The following is a 21,845-nucleotide window of genomic DNA, read 5'->3' as shown; positions in this document are numbered from 1 at the left end:
CATAACATAAAATTCACCATGTTAACCAATTTAAAGTATATACTTAGTAGCTTTTATTCATAATAATTATGCAATTATTACCACTAATTCCAAAACATTATCATCCATACCCATTATGCATCACTCCCCATTCTCTACTCCTCCTTAGACTCTGGAAACCACTAATATCCTTCCCATCTCTGTAGATTTCCCTATACTGGATATTTCACATAAATGGAATCATACAATATTTGGCCTTTTGTGCTTGACTTCTTTCATTTAGCATAAAGTTTTCAAGGTTCATTCATGTTGTAGCACATATCAGAACTTTTCTTTTCTTTTTTGTACCCTTACCACTCCATTGAAAGTACATGTATCAAGAATGGCCTCCATATTGTTAAATCCAACATTTACTTTTTCCTTCTTTTCCTACCTGACATGGCAGCAATATTGAACATAGTTGGTTACTCCCCTTTCTTGAAATGTTTTCTTCACTAGGTTCAAGTACATAATTCTCTCCTGGTTTTCCTCTTAAATTACTGGATATTCATTCTTAGTCACTTTTGCTGATTTTTCCTCATCTCTACATTACACAAACATGAGGGTGCTCTAGAGTTCAGTTCTTGGATCCCTTCTCTTCTCTACACCACAATGCTGTTACTATCACCTCGTCTCATGCCTTTAAAACATTTCCTTCTTGTAAAATTATATTTTAGGCCTACCTTCACTGGGCTCCACAATAGACATCTTGTTGCTGTCTTGGCCCTTTCACTTGAAGAGCTGACATGTATCTTGATAAAAATAGGCCTAAAACTAAACTTCTGATGCTTTCTGTCCAAAGTTTCTCCTCCCACTTTCCTTCTCATCTTAGTTCGTGACAACTCCACCCAACCTATTTTGGGAGGAAATCTGGATCCATGACCCCTCTCTCACTCTCACCCATCACACAATTCATTAGCAAATCTTTGCTTTATCTATAAAACACACCCAGAATCTCATTACATTCTACTGCCTGTTACTACTACCAATTATGACTCAAGGGAGTATCATTCTTTCTGGATTACACTAATAACTTTGTATTTTCCTCCCTTGTCTCCTTCTGCCCTTTAAATATATATATTTCAGATCATATCTCCTCAGCTCAACATTGTTACATGAGTTTCTGTCCTTCATGAAATAAATGCATAAGTCCTCACCATGATCTTCCTCATACAGATAAAGCTGACTCTTGCCTTGGAACCTCTGTATTTACAGTTCCTTCCAAAATATGCATGGCTTTCTCCCTCAACTCCTTGGGGGATTTTTGTTCAGAAACATATCCTCCAAGGGAGATGGATGACTAAAACTTCACCTTATCTTCATCTGTGCCACTCCTTTTATTTTTTTTAATTTTTTAAATGTTTTATTCAGTTTTAAGACAGAGAGAGATAGAGCATGAGTAGGAGAGGGGCAGAGAGAGAGGGAGACACAGAATCGGAAGCAGGCTCCAGGCTCTGAGCTCTCAACACAGAGCCCAACTCAGGGCTCAAAACCACAACCGTGAGATCCTGACCTGAGCTTAACCAACTGAGCCACCCGGGGGCCCCGATCTGTGCCACTTCTTTTTTTTTTTTTTAATTTTTATTTATTTTTGATACAGAGAGAGACAGAGCATGAGAGGGGGAGGCGTAGAGAGAGAGAAGGAAACACAGAACCGGAAACAGGCTCCAGGTTCTGAGCTAGCTGTTAGCACAGAGCCTGACGTGGGGCTCGAACCTACCAACGTGAGATCTGACCTGAGCCGAAGTTGGAGGCTTAACCGACTGAGCCACCCAGGCGCCCCTGTGCCATTTCTTATCTTGGCTTTCTGTTCTATTGTTCCCCACAGCACATATCACCATTTGACATATTTTTTTATTTGATTAGTATTTTTCTCCCTTTGACTAAAATATAAGTTCCATGAATACAGGGATTGCTGGGGTTTTTTTCGTTGTTGCCTCTGCATTATCTGAAATAACTCTTGGCATAACATAGGTGCTCAATATATAGTTGCTTAAGGAACGAATAAATACAATTCAACCAAATACTTGATAATATCGTAGATCCTTATATTTCTATTTGGAATACAATTGAAGCAACTGGCTATGAAACAATTTACAAATAACACCCATAAGCTATTCCTTATAATGGGAAATTACAAATAATGAATATGCAAAACCTTTTGAATGTAGGATCCACTGAAAATAAAACTGCATGTTCAATTAAAGGAGTGTGGGAAATAAACAAAGCCAAGATTGCCCAATAACAATTAACATGAAACAATTAAAACTGTAATTTTTGTTGATTCACATAATAGCTGCAGATCTTCTGCCCCCTAGAGCTAGATAATTAAGTATTGGCCATAGTTGAATTAAATATTGTATATTATCTCTAATTTTTCACTATTTATATAATACAAAAAATTCACAAATTACTATAAACAAAACTAGCCAAATAGGGGCGCCTGGGTGGCTCAGTCAATTGGGCGTCCAACTTTGGCTCAGGTCATGATGTCAATAGCTCATGAGTTTGAGTCCCACATCAGGCTCTGCACTGACAGCTCAGAACCTGAAGCCTCCTTCAGATTCTATGTCTCCCTCTCTCTCTCTCTCTCTCTCTGCCCTTCTCCCACTCGTGATCTCTCTTTCAAAAATAAACAATTTAAAAAAAAAATAGCCAAAGAGTAAAGTATAAATTACATGATATTAAAAACATAGCTTGTATCAATTGGTATTAAATATCTTTCACCAGTGTCAACCATTTTTATACCTTCATCTCCCAAACTGGAATTTGTAACCATAAAAACAGTAGATGGGGGTGTAAGTTGACAATTAATCTCCTAGATACTTCTTCTTTTAGTGCATTCAATCTCAGAGCTCAATATTATTTAAAGATGCCAGTTATCTATACATATAAATATTCATATACCTTTTCTCTACATCTCCACCTTCCTTCTATTTCATTCTTTCATTGCACCACAGTCTAGCAGCAAAAAATTACTTCAAGGGCTTTAAAATCCACCATCCTTGATACCTGATCATCAGGATGAAGCTTTGCCAACCGTTTCAAGGTCTCTATACCAATGAAACCACATTTCCTTCAAATCTTATCTTGTACAGGCAGGTTGTGTAAAATTGGCCAGACTCTCTCTCAGATGCTAGAGAATGAAGTCCAAGTCTCAAGGCCATTGCAGTAAAAGTTATTATTGACATCCACTCTTGACTCCAGGGGCTTCAGACAATTTCTTTGTCAATGTTCTCAAATGACTGATGAATTTCAAGGGACAGTTACTAGATCTTAAAAGGTAGCTAGAAATTAATAGGACAAAAAAGGTAGCTAGGTCCTTAGTTACTTAGCTGGGTTATGTGTATTCACTTTTTAGGTTCTCGTTAAAGGATGATTTGTGTATCTGGGGGCTTCATAAGTGAGAATAAGGCAATGTCCTGGCAAACCAATCTAAAAATCTTCAGAGAATATTGACAATATTCTGATTATGAACCACAGCATGCAATTTTTATAAAAATTATAATAAGCAATTTATTCAAGAATCAGTGTCTGAACACGTTTATTCAAAGTCACAAAGCTTGACTTTTTTTCATACATGCTACTTTGGTAAAGTCTAAAAAGATTCTCCTTTCAATGAATGTGCAGCGAATTTTCTTGGAAAAGAGTAAGAATTAGCATGATACAGTTTGAAGGTGTGGGAATAATGTAAAAGATTTCCCAAGTATTAGGAAAAAAAATTAGTTAATTTTCCAACTTACAAAGTGTTCAGAAATCATAAGGATGCCTAGACCTATACTGCAAGCACTTTTATAAACTTTACATGTTAATGGTAAAGAGAAATATATACAGCAAAACAAACAAGTTGGGCTTTTTCTCCAAAGCTAATACTACTTAGTGCTCTGTGTAGCAGCTTCCTCACCATCAGAATCTTTTCAGCTTTGAAAAAATTACTATTTCTTCTTTGAATTTATTTAACTTACATACACCAAAATTCATACTTTGAGTTACTCAGTTCTGAGTTTTGACAAACATAGACCCATGATCTTTCCATCCATCAATACTCCATTTATTTAGTCTGGTCTTCTAGATGTCTTTGATCATCATTTTGTAGTATTCAGAATACAGATCCAACATATATTTTGTTAGATTTATATATATTTACTTTGATTGTCTTACAAGTGACATCATTTTTCTAATTTCAGTTTCCAGTTGTTCATTGCCATTATATAGAAGTACAACTGATTTTATACTGACTTTGTATCCTGCTACTATGACAAAAATAATTTTAAAATAATGTTTGTTTAAAAATAAATTCTATGGTATTTTATACATAGACAATCACATTAGCTGCAAATATGGAAAGATTTATTTCTTCTGTTCTAACTGTATGTAAGACTTTGCTTATGTGTCTTGCCTTATTGCCTGGCTGGGATTTCCTGTATGTCCTTGAATACAAGGTGGGAAGAATGGACCTCACTGCTTGCTTCTCAATTTTAGAGGTGAAGCACTCATTCCTTCATTATGGGTATGATGTAAGTTGTTTGGTCTTTGTATATGCCCTTGGTTAGGTTAAAGACATTAATAGTTTGCTGAGGTTTTTAATCATGGCTGTATGCTGAATTTTGTCAAGTGCTTTTTCTGCATCTGTTGAAATCATCATGTTCTTTTCTTCTTTTGTCTGTTTACATGGTAAATTACATTCTAGGCATTGGAGCCGTTCTATATCTCCTGGATGACTATAAAGTAATCTCTTTCTAATATATTACCGGATTCCATCTGCTAATATTTTGATAAAGATTTTTTGTGATACAAATGTTGGTCTGTAGCGTTCTTTCCTTATAATATTTTGGCTCAGTTTTGGTGTTAGGGCAAAGTTGGCCTTATAGAATAAGGTAACAAGTATTATCTTCACTTATATTTTCTGGAATAGAACATATAAAACTGGTGTTATTTTTCCCCTAAACATTTAATACAAAGCTCTATTTCACTCCAAATTAGATAATGTGTGTCTTTCGTCTTTTTCTCTTGGTCAACCCTGCTAGAACTTTATTAGTTTTTATTTACTTCTTCAAAGAATCAGCTTTTGGTTTCAAATTTTCTCTACTCCTTGCTCATTTTAAACTCCATTATTTATTGTCTCTATATTATTTTCCCACTGCTTGATTTAGCTTTTTATATGTTCTTCTTTTTCTACTTTCATTAGATGAATAGTTAAATTTACTGACTTGAGACCTTTTTTCTTTCCTAACAAAAAATTTATATCTATTAATTTTTTTTCCTGAGCGCTGCTTTAGCTATCTTACACAAATTTTAGTAAGTTATATTTTCATTTTCTTTTAGTTCAAAATGTTTGGCTTTTTCAAAGTATGTTTTTTTAAATGTGTGACGTTTAACTTCCAAATTATTGTGAATGTCCCAGATTTGTAGTTTAATTTCATTTTGCTCAGAGGATATATTTTATAGCATTTCAGTTGTTTTAACATTCTAAGGATTTGTTCTGTGGCCCCAGTAGTATTACTAAACCATATGGGAGCCTGGAAAATTCAGTAATACTAATACTATCTTCATTTACCATTTTGTTTATCATTGGTTTTTTTCATTAATTGTGAGCTTTTAATGTGTATTATTAAAATAGTACTTATCTTAATTAGTGTTTCTCTTACCCTGCTTGGGCTGCTGCGACACAAAGTACCATAGATTGAATGGTTTAAGGAGCAAAAATTTATATTCTTACAGGTCTGGAGGTGGGAAGTACAAGATCAGGTTGCCAGCATGTCTGAGTTCTCATAAGGCTCCTCTTCCTGATTTGCAAATAGCTACCTCCCCACTGTGACCTCACATGACAGAAGGAAAGGGAGAGAGGAAGAGAGAAAGACAAACATGGTATGGGGAAGAGAGAGATCTCCCTTCTTATAAGGCCACAGTTCTATTAGACTAGGACCCCACCTTTATGATCTAATTTAATCTTAATTACCTAAGACACTATCACCAATATAGTCACATTGGGGGCTAGAACTTCACATATGAAATTTGGTGGAAGGCACAATCTGGTCCGTCATGAGTTTTTAGCATCCCCTTCAGTTCTGCATCTGGGGGAGTATCTCCCTTTCCTCCCTGTGGTCTTGCCACTGGGCCCAGGCTATAGTCTTAGTTGATGAGCGAATGTTCCACATGCTCTTAAAAGAAGTATTCTGGTAGAGTTTTCAATTACTTTTTTAAAATGTTAATTATATCAAGTAGGTAGATAATATTTTGCCTTTCCATAGATTGCCTTTTCAGTTGTTTCTTGTTTGTCTCTTTTGCTGTGCAGAAGCTTTTCAGTTTGATGTCTAGTTCTACTTGTTGATTTTGTCTTTTGTTGCTTGTGTTTTTGCTGTCACATTAAAAAAAAATGTTGCCAAGGTCAATGCCTGAGATTTTTTTCTCCTATGCTTTCTTCTAAGAGGTTTATGGTTTCAAGTCTTATGTAGAAGTCTTTAAGCATTTTAGGGTTACTTTTCATTAGTGTATAGGGTCCAATTTTCCCAACACCATTTATTGAAGAGACTATCCTTTCCCCATTAAGTATTCTTGACACCCTATCAAATATTAGTTGATCTATATGCAGTGTTTCATTTCTGGGTTTTCTATTCTATTTCATTGGTCTATGTGTCATTTTTTTATGCTAGTACCCAACTGTTTTAATTAGTATAGCTTTTTAGTATAATTTAAAATCAGGAAGTATAATGCTTTGCTCTTCTATTGCAGAATTGCCTTGGCTATCTGGGGTCTTTTTTGGTTCCACAAAAATGTTAGGGCTTTTTCCCCACAGGTATTGTGAATTCTTGCTGATTTTTTGGTATACTTCTTCTGTTGATTACTGAGAGATGTGTATGCAAGTCTCCTTGTATAACTGTAGGTTTGTCCATTTCTTCTTTTAGTTCTAACAATTTTGCTTCATGTATTTTTAGGTGTATACATATTTAGGTGTTCTGTCTTCTTACTGAATTTACCTTTTTATCATTATAAAATGTTTCTTTTTATGCCTATTAATTTTCCTTGTTCTGAAGTACATTTTATTTGACATTAATACAGCCATTCCACCCTCCTTTTAGTTACATTGCTTAAGATATCTCTTTTAATCCTTTAGTTTTTTTAATTTTTCATTTATTCTTTTTTTAAAAAAAGATGTTACACTAGTTTCAAGTGTACAACACACTGATTCACCAATTTTCTATATTATGCTCATAAGTGTAGCTACCATATATCACCATACAGCTCTACTAAAATACAGTGGCCTATATTCCCTATGTACTTTTTAACTTTATGATTTATTCACTCCATAATGGAAGCCTGTACCTGCCACTCCCCTTCACCCATTTTACCCATCCTTCCATCCCCTCAACACCCATCAGTTTGTTCTCTGTATTTATGGATACTTTATGTTTTTTGTTTATTGGTTTGTCTCATTTTACTTAGATTCCACATATAAGTGAAATCATATGGTATTTTTCTTTCTCTGACTTATTTCAATTAGCATAATACCTTCTAGTCCATCCATGTTGTCACAAACAGCAAGATCTTATCCTTTGTCATACCATCCTTTGTCATAGCTGCATATATATATATATACATGTGTGTGTGTGTGTGTGTGTGTGTGTGTGTGTGTACACACACACACATGCATCATCTTTATCAATTTATTGAGGGACACAGGTTGTCTCCATATCTTGGCTTTGTAAATAATGCTGCCATAAACATAGAGGTGCACAGATCTTTTCAAATTAGTGTTTTTGTTTACCTTGGGTAAATATCCAGTAGTGGAATTACTGGATTGTATGGTACTTTTATTTTTAGTATGTTGAAGAATCCCCATACTGTTTTCCACAGTGGCTGCACTAATTTATGTTTCCGCCAACAGCATATGAGTGTTCTTTTTTCTCCATGTCTTCATCAATACTTGTTATTTCTTGTCATTTTGGATTTTAGCCATTCTGATAGGTATAAATGATATTTCACTATAGTTTTTGATTTACATTTCTTGGATGATTAGTGATGTTGAGGATTTTTCATATGTCTCTTGGCCATCTGTATTTCTTCTTTGGAAAAATGTCTATTCAGATCTTCCCATTTATTAATTGGTTTATTGTCTTTTTTAGTATTGGGTTGTATAAGTTCTTTACATATTTTGATGTTAACCCTTTATTGAATATGCAATTTGCAAATATCTTCTTCTATTTGTCAGGTTGCCTTTTTATATTTTGTTGATGGTCTCCTTCGCTGAGTAAAATCTTTTGATTTTTGTGTAGCCCAAATAATTTGTTTTTGTTTTTGTTTCCCTTGCCTGGGAAAACATATCTAGAAAAACGCTGTAAAGGCCAATGTCAAAGACATTACTACCTATGTTCACTTCTATGAATTTTATGGCTCCAAGTCTCATATATAGGTCTTTACTCCATTTTGAGTTAATTTTCATGTACAGTATAAGAAAGTGATCCAGTTTCATTCTTTTGCGTGTAGCTCTTGGTTTTCCCATCACCATTTATTCTCATCTCTTTATATAGTTTCTTCAAGACTATCTTTTCTCCATTGTGAATTCCTCTATCTTTTATCATAGATTAATTAACTATATTTAAATCCCTTAACTTTTAATTAATCTAGATAATTATTTTTTAAATGAGCTTTTATAGTCAAAATGCAGTTAGTTCTTATCTTTTATCCAATCTGATATCTTCTGATTTCTAAAAGGAATACATATACCACTTATATTTAATGTAATTATTTTACCATTATAATTATTTAAATTTATAATAATTTATTATTAACTACTACTGTTAATAATATAATAACCAAAATTATTATTTCAGTTTGCCTCCCCTGCCTTTATCACCCATTGTACTCTTTCCCACCACCCTGCTATCTTTTCTGCCTTCACCATCTGTTTTTCTTTGTCTTCTAATGGATTATTTCAATATTTTTATTTTTATGGTCAATTTTAATGTATCTATTGTCCTTTACATATATCTGTTTAGTGTTCACTATAGGTACAATAATACAGACCCCTAGTTTATCACTCTACATAGTTTGTTAACATTTCAAATAAACTGTAGATGTCATAAGGCTATGATTTCTACACTCTTCAACTTTATGGTATACTTATCACATGTCTTATACCTACGTACTTTGAACCCACCAAAAGGATGTTCAAATGTCTGCTTTCAAGAATTATATGTACATTAAAAATCTTTACAGAACAAGAACATTCCATTATATTTACTCTGAAATCTATGACTTCACTTTTTTTGTTTTTTTGTTTTCAGTAGGCTGCACACCCAGCATGGAGCCCAACACTGGGCTCAAACTCATGACCCTGTGAGTCTGAGATTAAGACTCGGAAACTTAACTGACAGCCACCCAGGTGACCCTCATTTGTTCTTTCTTTATTCCTACTGATTTATTTACCACTGGTGTTTTTTTTCACCCTGGGAACTTGCCTTAGCATTTCTTTCAAAATAGATGTGGTGATGAAGTCTGTTAGTTCTTCTTGATCTGAGAATGTCTTTATTTTACTTCAATTCCTGAAGGATATTTTCAACGGATATAGAATTCAGAGTTACTTAGTTTTAGCATTTTAAAAGTGCATCTCTATATCCTGGATTCCATGCTGACGGGAAAACTATGGTCTCTCCAGAAAATGTAGAGACTACCATCTCTCCCAAGAAGAAACTTCAGTGACCACAGATGAGAAAGAATTCATATGTTGTACAATTAGTCAGGGAAAGCCTCTGTATTAGTTTGCTAGGCCTGCCATAACAAAGCACCACAGATTTGGAGGCTTAAACAACATAAATTTCTCATGAATTTGGAAGCTACAGGTCCAAGACCAAGGTGTCAGCAAGGTTGGTTGCTTCTGAAGGCCACTGCCTTGGGCTTGCAGTTGGCCATCTTCTCCCTGAGCTTTCACCGTGGGCTTCCCTCTGGGTGTTTCTTTGACTCTCCCCTTCTTAGAAGGACATTGGTCATTCTGGATTAGGTCCACCCATATGACCCCATTTTAACATAATATGCCTCTTTAAAGGCCCTGTCTACAACTACATTTGCATTCTGAGGCATTGGAGGTTAGGACCTCAATATATGAATTTTGGAGGGTGGACACAATTCAGCTCATAACATTCACTGAGCAAACAAACAGTAACAATAAAAACAATATGCACTATTATGTTCCTGAGTGGCATGTGTTATTTATCTTTGTTCACTCTTAACAGTTCTTCTTTACTGTTGATTGTTAGAAGTTTGATTATGATGTGTGTGGGCGTGGTTTTTATTTCAATGTTTCTGGTTTGTTGAGAAATCCTTGGAATTGTGATGGCCATGAAAACCAGCAGCTCAGCAGCTTTATTTTGGCTTTTTTTGACCTGATTCTGAGTTCATTCATAAAAAACAGCCTTTTCCCAGAGGCAATTAGTTGATACCATAGCTACCTGCAGACAGCTATTGCAAACTGGGGTAAACAAGGAGCTAACCAAAAAACTTACAGCAAAAAGCCATAGAATGAAATGTTCAAAGGGGGCTTTGACCCATCCCAGAATATATAAGAAGCAAAGAGAAAGTGCAAGTTCATGCGCATTCCCAAGAAAGACCCTTGAGACTCTATTCTCTCATATGCTGGTGACCTTGAGGCTCTGCACAAGCAGGAAGTGAATGTTAAGGCAGAGTTGAGAAAACAAACTATCTGACCTGCCATTAGTGGTGTGCTTCTGTGCCACAATGAGGCCCTCAGCCCTGCTACAATTTAGTTCACTACTGAGGCAATAAGTGATTCTTACATTTGAGGAGTTATTAATTTCCCCTCCCACTGATTCTAACATTCTTACTTTAAAATATGGCTTTTGTTATTATTTAGGAACGTAAAGGCCAATGCATCAGAAGATAACTACCATTGAAAAGATAGTTTGGCTGACAGACCCCAAGAAGAGGGGGTGCACCATACAATGAGCTGGGGGTGGGGTGAAGTACATGGGAAAGCACCAGGTTTGGTCAGGAGGCAGAGGGAGAGAGGGGAAATACGGGCCAGGGCCTTTATTGTGGTTTCTGTGGGAAGGAACTGGTGAGGTAGGGTATGTAGACTTAGAATTAGCTGGTAGGAATAATTTCAGTGTGCTCTAGGGCAGAGGGACTCTCCTTTATTGTCTGGTACCCTAAAATTACAGGATGCATTGTCTCCCCATGGCCCACCAATTCATATGTTGAAGTCCAAACCCCTACTACCTCATTAGGTGACCATATTTGGAGACAGGGTCTGTAAAGAGGTAACTAACATAAAATTAGGTCATGTGGTTGGGCCTTAATTGAATATGACTGGTGTCCTTATAAGAAGAGTTGAAGAAACAGATACAAACAGAGGGAAGATAGACCATGTGAAAACAGGGAGAAGATTGTCATCCACAAGCTAAGGAGGTAAGACTCAAAAGAAATCAAACTTGTTGACATCTTGATTTTGGACTTCTAGCCTCCAGAGTCATGAGAAAATATATTTCTGTGGCCTGAACCACCCAATTGGAGGTACTTTGTTATGGCAGCCCAAAGATACTAACACAGGGACCCTGGGGTGATTATGGGAGGTGCAAGGTGCCCAGAGTGTGAGAGTCTGAAGAGGTGATTGTGAATGTGGGCGCTAGATGGGTTGGTTTGTATTTGAAAAGTACACTGTAGGGTGAGCTGTTTTTTGTACCTCTAGGAATTGGCTAACCCTGGAAGAGACAATCTCTCCAGGGTCAGCAAGGCCCCCAGATGTTAAAGCATCAGAATATGGAAAATAAAAGACATGGTTTATTGAGTTGCTCCCTAGTTTTAAAAATTTCAGGACAAAATCTTGAAAGCACAATAGTTTGAAGACATAAAAAAAAAAATAAAGAAGTCCTGTCAGTATACTATCTTCAGCAAAAACACTTTTATAAACCAAAATGATCTATCAAAAGATAGCTATATTGGAGCACTCATTTCCAACTATTACTCCTTCTGAAGTACTATATTTCTGATATAAAATCACAAAAACATCTATGTTTTCACTAAAATATAGCAAATACTTGGTCCACATTAAGTCTCAGATAAAATCACATTAAATAGCTTGAGGAGATACCTTCATTTCTGATGTTAAAAAAGAAACTGAAGAATCACATACATTCTTAGCATATATATAAGTATTTCTAAAAAAAAAATAGTCCCATGATATTCTATTTAAATCTGTGTTCTGTGAAATGGAGCACATATAGCTCAGAGGAAAAAGAAGAATTCATTTGAATTCCCAAATAGTTGTGTTCTTAGAGGACTATAGAGGAGGAAGTTGGACTGGTGTGAAAGTGCAGGGTCATGGTGAGCTTAGAAATTCCAATTTGTGAGAATTCATTAGAAATTTGAATTCTATCCGGGAGGCAATAAGAGTTATTGACAGATTTTAACAAAGTAGAGAGTGGTCATATTTGTATGTTAGAAAGTATAATCTGGTGAACAGTAAATAGTACTGAATAGGAGAGTTGAGTAGATCAAAACCAGAAGTTTTAAAAATTTAGCAGGAAATAAATAAGCACTTAGATGAATTCATGGTTGGATACATAATAATGATAAATAAGAGCAGACAGTTTGAAAAATATAAGGACAATATTCTTTTTTGACCAAATTAATACAGGGAGAATGATTTAAGAAGAATGACCCCAAGGCTACTGGGTAAGACCAGATGTCAATAATCTAAAAAGGGAAATATAGGCAAGGGAAGAGATTTTGAAAGAAAACTGGAATTTATTTCTAAGTATGCTGATGTTGAGTTTCTCCGGAAAATACATTTGCTCACTGAGCTCCTAAACCTGATCTCCTTGCCTGCTTCTATTACAGTGGCTGAATCCAAACACTCAGTTTTATTAGTCTCCCTAGCAACCTAGGTTACCCACGTGACAATCATCTAGCCAAAGGCGTGGCCAAAAACATAGCCCTTTCCCATTTCTGCCTTCCTCCAACCTTTGTTGGGAGATGTATAGAATCTCAACAGTCACTTTAAGAACATAAGGAAACACGCATGAAGCAAATACCAAGGAAATCCCTTAGTCCTTGACTTTGATAATATTAGAGCTGAAAAATGTATGCTGTAGCTGTCCATCTGCTCTGCTTTCTTAAGTCACCTAAGAAAACTGTCTCTTTTCTTGCATCCACATGCATTCCTAACTCCACCCTCCACTGGAGTAAGATTTCTGACTGTGAAGTCTGGAGGACGTTGAGTGGACTTGTGCCTACATGTCTCTGATCATCACCATCAGGACTGAATGAGACCGAAACCACAGATTGTAGGCATCGGAACTCTGTCTCGGGGCAGTCACCATGAGTGCAGCAACCCAGAAACCAGGCTGCATGGTGGACAAATGCTACTTTGTTTCTTAAACTTTCCCCCAAAAATGTCCCAAGTACACTCAGGTCAGAGAGAGAGGGAGACACAGAATCCGAAGCAGGCTCCAGGCTCTGAGCTAGCTGTCAGCACAGAGCCTGATGCGAGGCTCAAACCCATGAACTGTGAGATCATGACCTGAGCCAAAGCTGGACGCTTAACCGACTGAGCCACCCAGGAGCCCCCTGAGTACCTGATTTAAAATGCATGCCTTATCCTCAATGGTTCCCATCTAGCAGGTCTGGCTGGAGTAAAGCCCAGAATCAATCACTCCTCTTTGAGATTCTGGTGATTGACTAGGGTTCATCTATCATGATAGCATCTGAACTTGACTGGAGAGCATCATTTGCAAATTTAATGTTCCATGATTTTACCATAGTTCACATTACTACCATTTACAAAATGCAACGCCATCCAAGTGCTAATCCTATTCTATGATACTTTATTCTTTTTCTCCATTATTAGTCCTCTGCTGCCGTGTTTTCCTCCCAAAAGCTTAAATGTGCCACCAACCCTCATTCTATTTGAAGGATGAAAAATAAAACTCCTTGCACCCTACCTTCAAAGAACATACTTTGGAGGGTGCCTGGGTGGCTCAGTCAGTTGAGCATCCGACTTCCTCTCAGGTCATAATCTCATAGTCTGTGGGTTCTAGCCCCATGCCAGACTCTGTGCTGACAACTCAGAGCCTGGAGCCTGCTTCAGATTCTGTGTCTCCCTCTCTCTCTGCCCCTCCTCTGCTCACACTCTGTCTCATCCTCAAAAATAAATAAACATAAAAAATTTTTAAAAAAGAACATACTGTGGGATCTTAATTGAATGAATACTAGCTTTTACTCTTTCTTTTAATTGTTTTAATGTTTAATTTTTTGAGAGAGAGAGAGAGAGAGAGAGAGAGAGAGAGAGAGAGAGAGTGTGAGCAGGGGAGGAACAGAGAGAGAGAGGAGGACACGGAATCCAAAGCAGGCTCCAGGCTCTGAGCTGTCAGCACAGAGCCGGATGTGGGGCTTCAACACAGGAGCAGTAAGATCAATATAATGGCTTTTTCTAAAAACAGACTAATTCCTTTGCAATTCTCCCAAGGGATGGCCTCCCTTTCCCAATGCCCCATAAAACACAAGGCCTACAATTAAAGTTGCCACTCTTCTAAATTCCCAATGTTGATTCATTTGTTCTTCCATGTGTAGAAATATCTTGGCTTGGCTTACTTCCCTAGATCTAGGTCCGTGCATCCATATTCATGAAGACTTCAGCGTGGGATTTCGAAACCTTTTCTAGCCCCAAACCTAGTAATGTCATATAAATTTAATACCCATGTGAAAAGCCTGGTCAATAACATAGCTTTAAAATTCATGCCTCATCTTCAGTAAACTTTATTTCCACACCACCTCAAAAACAATATGGTTATATTATCTGAAACTATTGTCTTAGAAATTGCAGACACCAATATTTTTCTATTTGACCACAACCTTTCATTGGATGTCCAACTTGCTGATGCTCTCACTCCTGTGACTATTGCTTTTTCATTTCTGTAGTGATATTATAGAGCTCTTTTAAGTGCTTACTAAAAATCTGGCATCTGTCTGCTGAATATTTATCATGGCCCATCTACATTGGCCTTTGTCCCAGTATATGGATCACAGGTAATTAAGGAAATGGCTTTGGTTCCCAGGTCCAGAGATGGAGAGAAAGGTCATATGTGAAATGAGAGCAGAGTCCTATTACAGGCGATGTCAAGTCCCAGGCACAACCCCAGCCCGCTCTGGTGTACATTTGTAATGCAAACAAAGCTTCAACAGCAGCAGCCTGGTTCCTAATCTTCCTTATAATGGGGAAAGTCCAGCCAAGGGCTCTCATTCCTTATTTTCTTTTGGGGTGATTAGGCTACACTGAGCAATAAAGAGGACTAGTTGGGGATCATTTCCTTTGCCAGACCTCAGTTTCTGTAGGACCTATAAAAATGGAATATATAAAGATACTGCTGAAATGATCATGGTTAGGGACTAACTGCCGCATTAAAAATCAAGCATAAGCTGGCTGTGCTCTGGACCCAGGAATACCACACAGGGTAATAGAAGAGAGAGCATTAGAGAGACTTGGTGGTAGAGCAGTCAATAGCTGCGTCTGTGTTGATTGCAGTCAACCGTGTACGCTATACAGATATATGGCTGCCCCTCTGATAAATCCAATAAACGTTCTCTTCTGTTGGCGAAAAGACATTACAGTTCCTACTTCAATTATTTACTTCTAGGAACAGGTGGGGATTACAGTCTGCTCCCTTCATGTTCTGCATTTCAATGTATCTATATTTCAATTTATCATATAGGGATTTCTTACCTAATACAGACCAATGTAGAACCAATAACATAAAGATGAAAGAACTCGTTATGTGTTCTAAAGTGTAAAGAGCTGTTATCAGGTCCTCTAAAACCTTACCATGGGCCACGTGGCAAGAGACACATTCCTGTAAGCGCTCTCATCATACCAGCAGAAGTGGTCTGATAACAAAATCCAAGCATAATACAGACATCCTTTATCAAGATTCCTTGGTCTCCTTAAATAGATCAACTCATCTCTTCTGCTCTTGAAATATAATTTACCACAACTACCATATCTTTGTACCAAATTAGAGCTTAAAACCCTCTCTACAAAATAGCTATCTTTATTATGCTATATCATACTGTAGTAGAATACATTTAAAAAAGAAAAAAATCTATCAACTATCGATAATCATATATATGACCCTTAATCTACATGTGACTAAATTAATCTTATCCTGACAAGATGATAATTTTAACATTAAACTCTTCTATTGAGAACAATGTACATGGTGAATTGAATATTATTAAGTTAATATAATGAAAAGGTCCAATATGGACAATTTTTTCGACATGCTATATGTGGCTTATTGATGGAGTCATTTCAGCCTCCATAGAAAATAGATTATATCTAATATCTCTTTTCATTTGTCTTTTGGTGAAAAACGTCAAATCAATTTCCGAAGAAGACAGTTTCGAGCCTACGGGAGTCAGTTTTCACTTAGTCTCCCAGAAGGCAGGAAGTTCTCTTGGTGAGATTTAACTAGCCAGTGTAAACATTGCTACAAAGTTTCAGATCTGAGACCAAATTACCCCTTTAGCTCTCTATAGCATCAGGGTCCGAGGAAAAATACCAGTATTTTAGAATACCTTTCACTTCTAGCATAAACCTAGACATTGTTATACACTGTAAAATAGCCCACTTTAAAACATCAGGCCAAAAAAAAAAGAAGAAAAAAAGAGCAGATGAAAATCATTACACAATGTTTAAACTGTACTGAATTCATATACACAGTAAGGATCAAAATGAGAAAAAGTTCTTACTATTCGCAGGCAAGCAGCCTGAACTGAAAGATATATCATCAATAGCTATGACTTCATCCTGTTCAGGACTTGGAATTATTTGACCTTGAAAAACAACCTGCACAAGAAAAACAAGACAAAAGCACAAAAAGAACATCACTGTCTCGCAGTCTTATAGCATGGAGCCTACCAATAAAAAAAGTATCACTTCCGAGAAGCATTTTGGTGACCATCCCAATGCCAAGCGGAACGAGATCTAAGCATCCGCTCTCAAGGACAAGAAAATACAGTCATCTCTGAATCTCAAATGTCTAGCATAGGTTATGTAACATGTTTGTGAAATGAAACCATATTCACCTGGTTCTTTTGTCTCCTCAGCTGTTTGGTTCATATGCGTTCGTACCCTTTAGTATTATCGGCTCTTGGACCCAGCTGCCTCTCCATCTCTGGCTCTTGGCATTTTGCAACTGTTCCCCATTTCCAGTTCTTGTTCTCTAAATTTTGCTCACAGACGTGGATGTCCTTGTGTTACATCCTTGTGTATCTTCTGCCATTATCTAAACAAAGCTTGGGACAGTGACTGGAGATGGTTGCGCAGTGTCTTGTTGACATGAGTGAATGTGATATTGGGATGTGAAGCCAACCCACGTATGCACCAAGAAGAAATATTCTGGTACAATAAACCTGAGAACCTTAGAAAGAAATGACTCTCCAATTTCCTAGTTATTTAAATCAAGTGAAAATTGGTGTGTGGGGGAGGAGACTTTCATCCCAACCTCACTAACAAATATAATTTATGTTTGAGGCTTAATTCATGAATGCATTAGACTTGTAGGCGTTGTTCAGCCTTGTTTATAACATAATATCTTATTATTTCAAAACCTCAGCACTTCTTTTTAGCGTCACCATTAGTCTCAATACAGTAGACCCTAGCAGATCATTTTCCTGTGTTGCATTCTCCTCACTTTCCTGTATAACATGATGTACGGATATATTTCCTTTCAAACCAGATGTACTAGACTATTAAATATATGATGGGCGGGGGCGCATGGGTAGCCCAGTCAGTTAAGCCTCTGACTTCAGCTCAGGTCATAAACTCACAGTTTGGGCTCTGTCCTGACCGCTGAGAGCCTGGAGCCTGCTTCAGATTCTGTATTTCCCTCTCTCTCTGTCCCTCCCATGTACTCTCTCTCCCAAAAATAAACATTTAAAATACAATAAAAATAAAAATAGGATGTGAAATATCCACAATGTATCGAGTAATGTGTCAATACGTAGCCCTATGAAAGTCAAACTTTCCTCACATGAAACAGAATAACCACTTGACCAGTAAAGCAGGACTATGTTGGGAAATGCCTATCAAAGATTGTCGCATAGGCAAAATCCTCCACTTGGCATCTGACAAGGTTATATCCTTGTGTGTATTTTCTGGTTATGCATTTGAAATAGAAAATTTTGAGCAAAAACAGAAGAAGTAGGAAGAGAAAAGTACTTGGCAAACAGTACTAACCAGCTCCAAATGTTTTTAATATAGATATGTGTGACCTCTGGTAGAGACTAGATTTTTTTTTTGAGGAATATACATATGCAAGTAGATTAAGTGTGCCTAACCTGATACCACATCTGGAAGACAATAGTTACAAAGAGTTTGGTCTCAAGGTTTATTTGTAGCACCCAGCAGATGTTTGCAAAATCCCTTTAGAATACCTTAGTATCAAACTCATGAGTAAAATGGGAGAATTTCATAGGTACTAATTGATACTTTCTCAGTACATATTTTTTCTCACTACTTCCAGAATTTTCTATAAACCCAACTCCTCGGTTTGCAGTTTTAGTCATTCTTTGACAGTTTCTAAAAATTTAGTTTGTAAAATCCATTTGGTAAGAAAATTAGTGGATCACTTTTCTTACTTAATGCTTGAACATTATTTCTGATCGTAATATAGTATTGGTTACTAGATTTGGGCTACTCTTTGTTTTTAATGTTTATTTATTTATTTTTTAGAGAGACAGGGTGCAGGAGGAGAAAGAGAGAAAGAGAGAGAGAGAGAGAGAGAGAGAGAGAGAGAAGCCCAAGCAGGCTCTGTAGCTTTCAGCACAGAGCCCCAGAGCCCAATGCTGGGCTCAAACCCATGAACCATGAGATCATGACCTGAGCCGAAACCAGAGAGTCAGATGCTTCATTGACTAAGCCCCCCAGGTATCTCCCCAGGCATCTCTTCATCATGGAATAATCTTATGTTGGTATTGGTGTAAGAGTCAATGAATGACATTAGTTATATGAATCTAAGAGTTTCTGCAAACATTTTGCACCCCTTTGTGACCTAATTTACAAACATTTAAAATCATGTGGCAATTTTGTTTTACTATTTAATAAAAAGTGGCTTCGGGGGGCGGGGGAAGACTGTTATATAGGAATGGTTTTGTGTGAGGGCAGGAGAGCATAGTGACTAAAGTATGTATTTGGAACCAGACTAATTGGGCTCAGATCCCAACTCTACCACTTAATAGTAACAGGACCTTGGAGAAGTTATTTAACTTCCCTGTGCCTCAGTTTTCTTCTTTGTAAAAAGGTACTGATAAAAAGATAATAAGTTATTATGTAGATAAAAAGGTTTGTTTAAGGATAAATGGATTATTACCTGTATATCAGTACTTGGTATATAGTTTGCATTAAATATGTGTTAGCTATTATTGTAACACAGTTATTAAAGTATTTAATTTATTATAGGAATAGTGTGTTTAGAGACCCAAAAAAGATCTATTCTCTACATATTAACATGTTATCCCTCTTAAAAGCCTTTTCCTATTAAATACATTCCCTTGTTCTTGCCAAACTAGAAACACACCTGTGGCAGCCATATTTAAAGAGAGAAGCAAACGTAAGTGTTAACTAATCACCAGTCTCTTCCTTCTTTTCCACACTCTCCCCACAAACTCATCGATCTTCAGGGTTACAACAGTCACCCAGGCTGATAAAACACAAATCTCTATCACAAATGTCAACCTCCCTCCTGAGCTCTCTGCCCATATCTCCACAGCCTGCTGGACATTTTCACCAGATGCCACAAAGTCACTTCCAAATCATATTTCCCCCCTCGAACTGGACCTGTCCCATGGCTCCTCTTCTCTGCCAACAGCACCAGAAGACTGCCACTTTTCAACACTCAAAACCCCAAAGTGACTTGCACAATCACTTTCTCTTCCAGCCACCCCGCCAGCCCAGCAAGACCTGTTAAGCCCTCTCTTCTTTCCATTCCTTCTTCTACTCCTGTATCTTCACACCTGGTCTAATGAAAAGGCTTTTAAATTATCTCCTCATCTTCAATTCCTTCTATCAGTTTGCAATATGTATATCTGTTTGATTCAATGAAATCATATGTTAACTCAATCTAACTGAAGGAAAGTTAGAGTGAAAATTGGCTGCCATTTGAGCCCACTGTTTCAGCAAAAGGAAACATTTTGTCTTAGGGATAATGCTACTTCTCTAAATGTAGGGAAATTCACCATTGGGTCTGCATAGCTATAAAACATAAGACCTATTGGGCATAACTTGATACTCTAGTTAAATATATTTAAACAGAAATATGTTCTGGAGATTTTGGTCGAGATCCTGAAAAGAAGGATGCATTGAACTAGCTCATGAAAGGGGAACCTCAAGATCATTGTTTTTCAAAAGCCAGATCTGTGACCAGAAGCCATGTTTGTGTATGATAGTTATATTTCTAAGAAAAGTGATGCCTAGCTTTCCTTGTTTTCTTCAAAACTTTGGTAAATAAGTGCTTCCAAACATCTACTTCATTTAAATGTGTTAGGGGAGATCAGGTAAAGAGCAGCAAACTAGCAGATAAAATAACACAGATGATGAATTAGAAGTTGGGCAACATCACAGAAGTCAAGTATGAGCTGCCCTGATCCAAGGGTAAATAATAGACAAACTGCTTTCACCCCAAACATCTGAAGTGAAGATGGGCTCTGAGGGAGGCAAGGAGTCAGTGCACAAGCCGCTTGATTTAAATCTCTGATGAAATTCAACAGCACCCAAATAATAGACACAAACTCACTTGGATGCCACTAGTAACTACGTGAACAGAGACTCTTGTATTGCATTTATTGTATTAGACTCTTCTTAATTAGTAGTGTACATTCAATATAATTTCTCAAACATGTAAAACATGAAAAGATGACAGTAATTTTTTAATGTAATTTGTTCACATAGTAAATGTCCTTTTTTTTTTGAGAGAGAGAGCATGTGCAAGAGTGAACAAGGGGGAGGGAAAGAGAGAGAGATTGAGAGAGAGAGAGAGAATCCCATGAGGTGCAGAGAGAGAGGAAGAGGGTGTGGAGACCGGAGTGAGGATCAAGCTCTCCTGATGTAGGGCTCGAACTCACAAACCGTGAGATCATGACCTCGAGCCAAAGATGGATGCTTAACTGACTAAGCCACCCAAGTGCCCCCAATATTCATGAATTACAAGGTAAAATGCCTCAGATTATTATTTAGAAAAGTTTGAGAGTAGAATTTTTTGTTAATCATTTCTATTGATTTTTATGAATACCTTTTCTTTTGTCTGTGTTAATAAAATGTACAGTTTCTGAATAGGACGCTGCTAAGCACTCTTTGGTGTGTCTAAATGGAATTTCAGAGAACTGACAAGCAGAGAATTAATTGCATATGAAAAACGCTGCAGTATTTTTAAAAATTCAAGCAGTAACTTCTTATTTACTTTAAGAATCCAAACAGTCACCTTGAAAGCCATGGTCAGGGATACACTTAGTAATACTGTATTCATTCCTTCCTACCCATAAAACTTATACATAGCTCTCTTAAGAACAAAGAAACAGAGGTGAGAGAAGGTGTCATTGGCACTACATTTCTGCTGTATGTTGAGCCTGGTATATTCTTTGCTTCTGCAAATATTTTAGGACAATAACAAAATTAACTGCGTAAGTCTACAACTGTGAGTAAAGCCATTTCAGTCAATTGGCAGAATAATGTTTAATAATGTTTTCTCCAACAAAGCAGACAAAAGAATGCTTAATGAGTCACATGCAATGTATTTGACCAAATCTAGAAGTCATTTTTTTGT

General features: G+C 36.9%; 1 protein-coding gene across 1 annotated transcript in view; it reads right to left on the bottom strand.

The window, feature by feature from the left end:
• Positions 1 to 21,845, bottom strand: part of MALRD1 (MAM and LDL receptor class A domain containing 1) — a 759,741-nt gene that overhangs the window by 693,275 nt on the left and 44,621 nt on the right. The window contains exon 7 of the mRNA XM_029955581.1: positions 16,777 to 16,873. Within this exon, the coding sequence (XP_029811441.1) occupies positions 16,777 to 16,873 (97 nt within the window). The remainder of the gene's footprint in view (positions 1 to 16,776; positions 16,874 to 21,845) is intronic.

The sequence above is a fragment of the Suricata suricatta genome, chromosome 10 (assembly GCF_006229205.1).
Source record: "Suricata suricatta isolate VVHF042 chromosome 10, meerkat_22Aug2017_6uvM2_HiC, whole genome shotgun sequence".
Classification (NCBI taxonomy): domain Eukaryota; kingdom Metazoa; phylum Chordata; class Mammalia; order Carnivora; family Herpestidae; genus Suricata; species Suricata suricatta.
The sequence above is the reverse complement of the archived record's forward strand: the minus strand, read 5'-3'. Positions and strand labels throughout refer to the sequence as shown.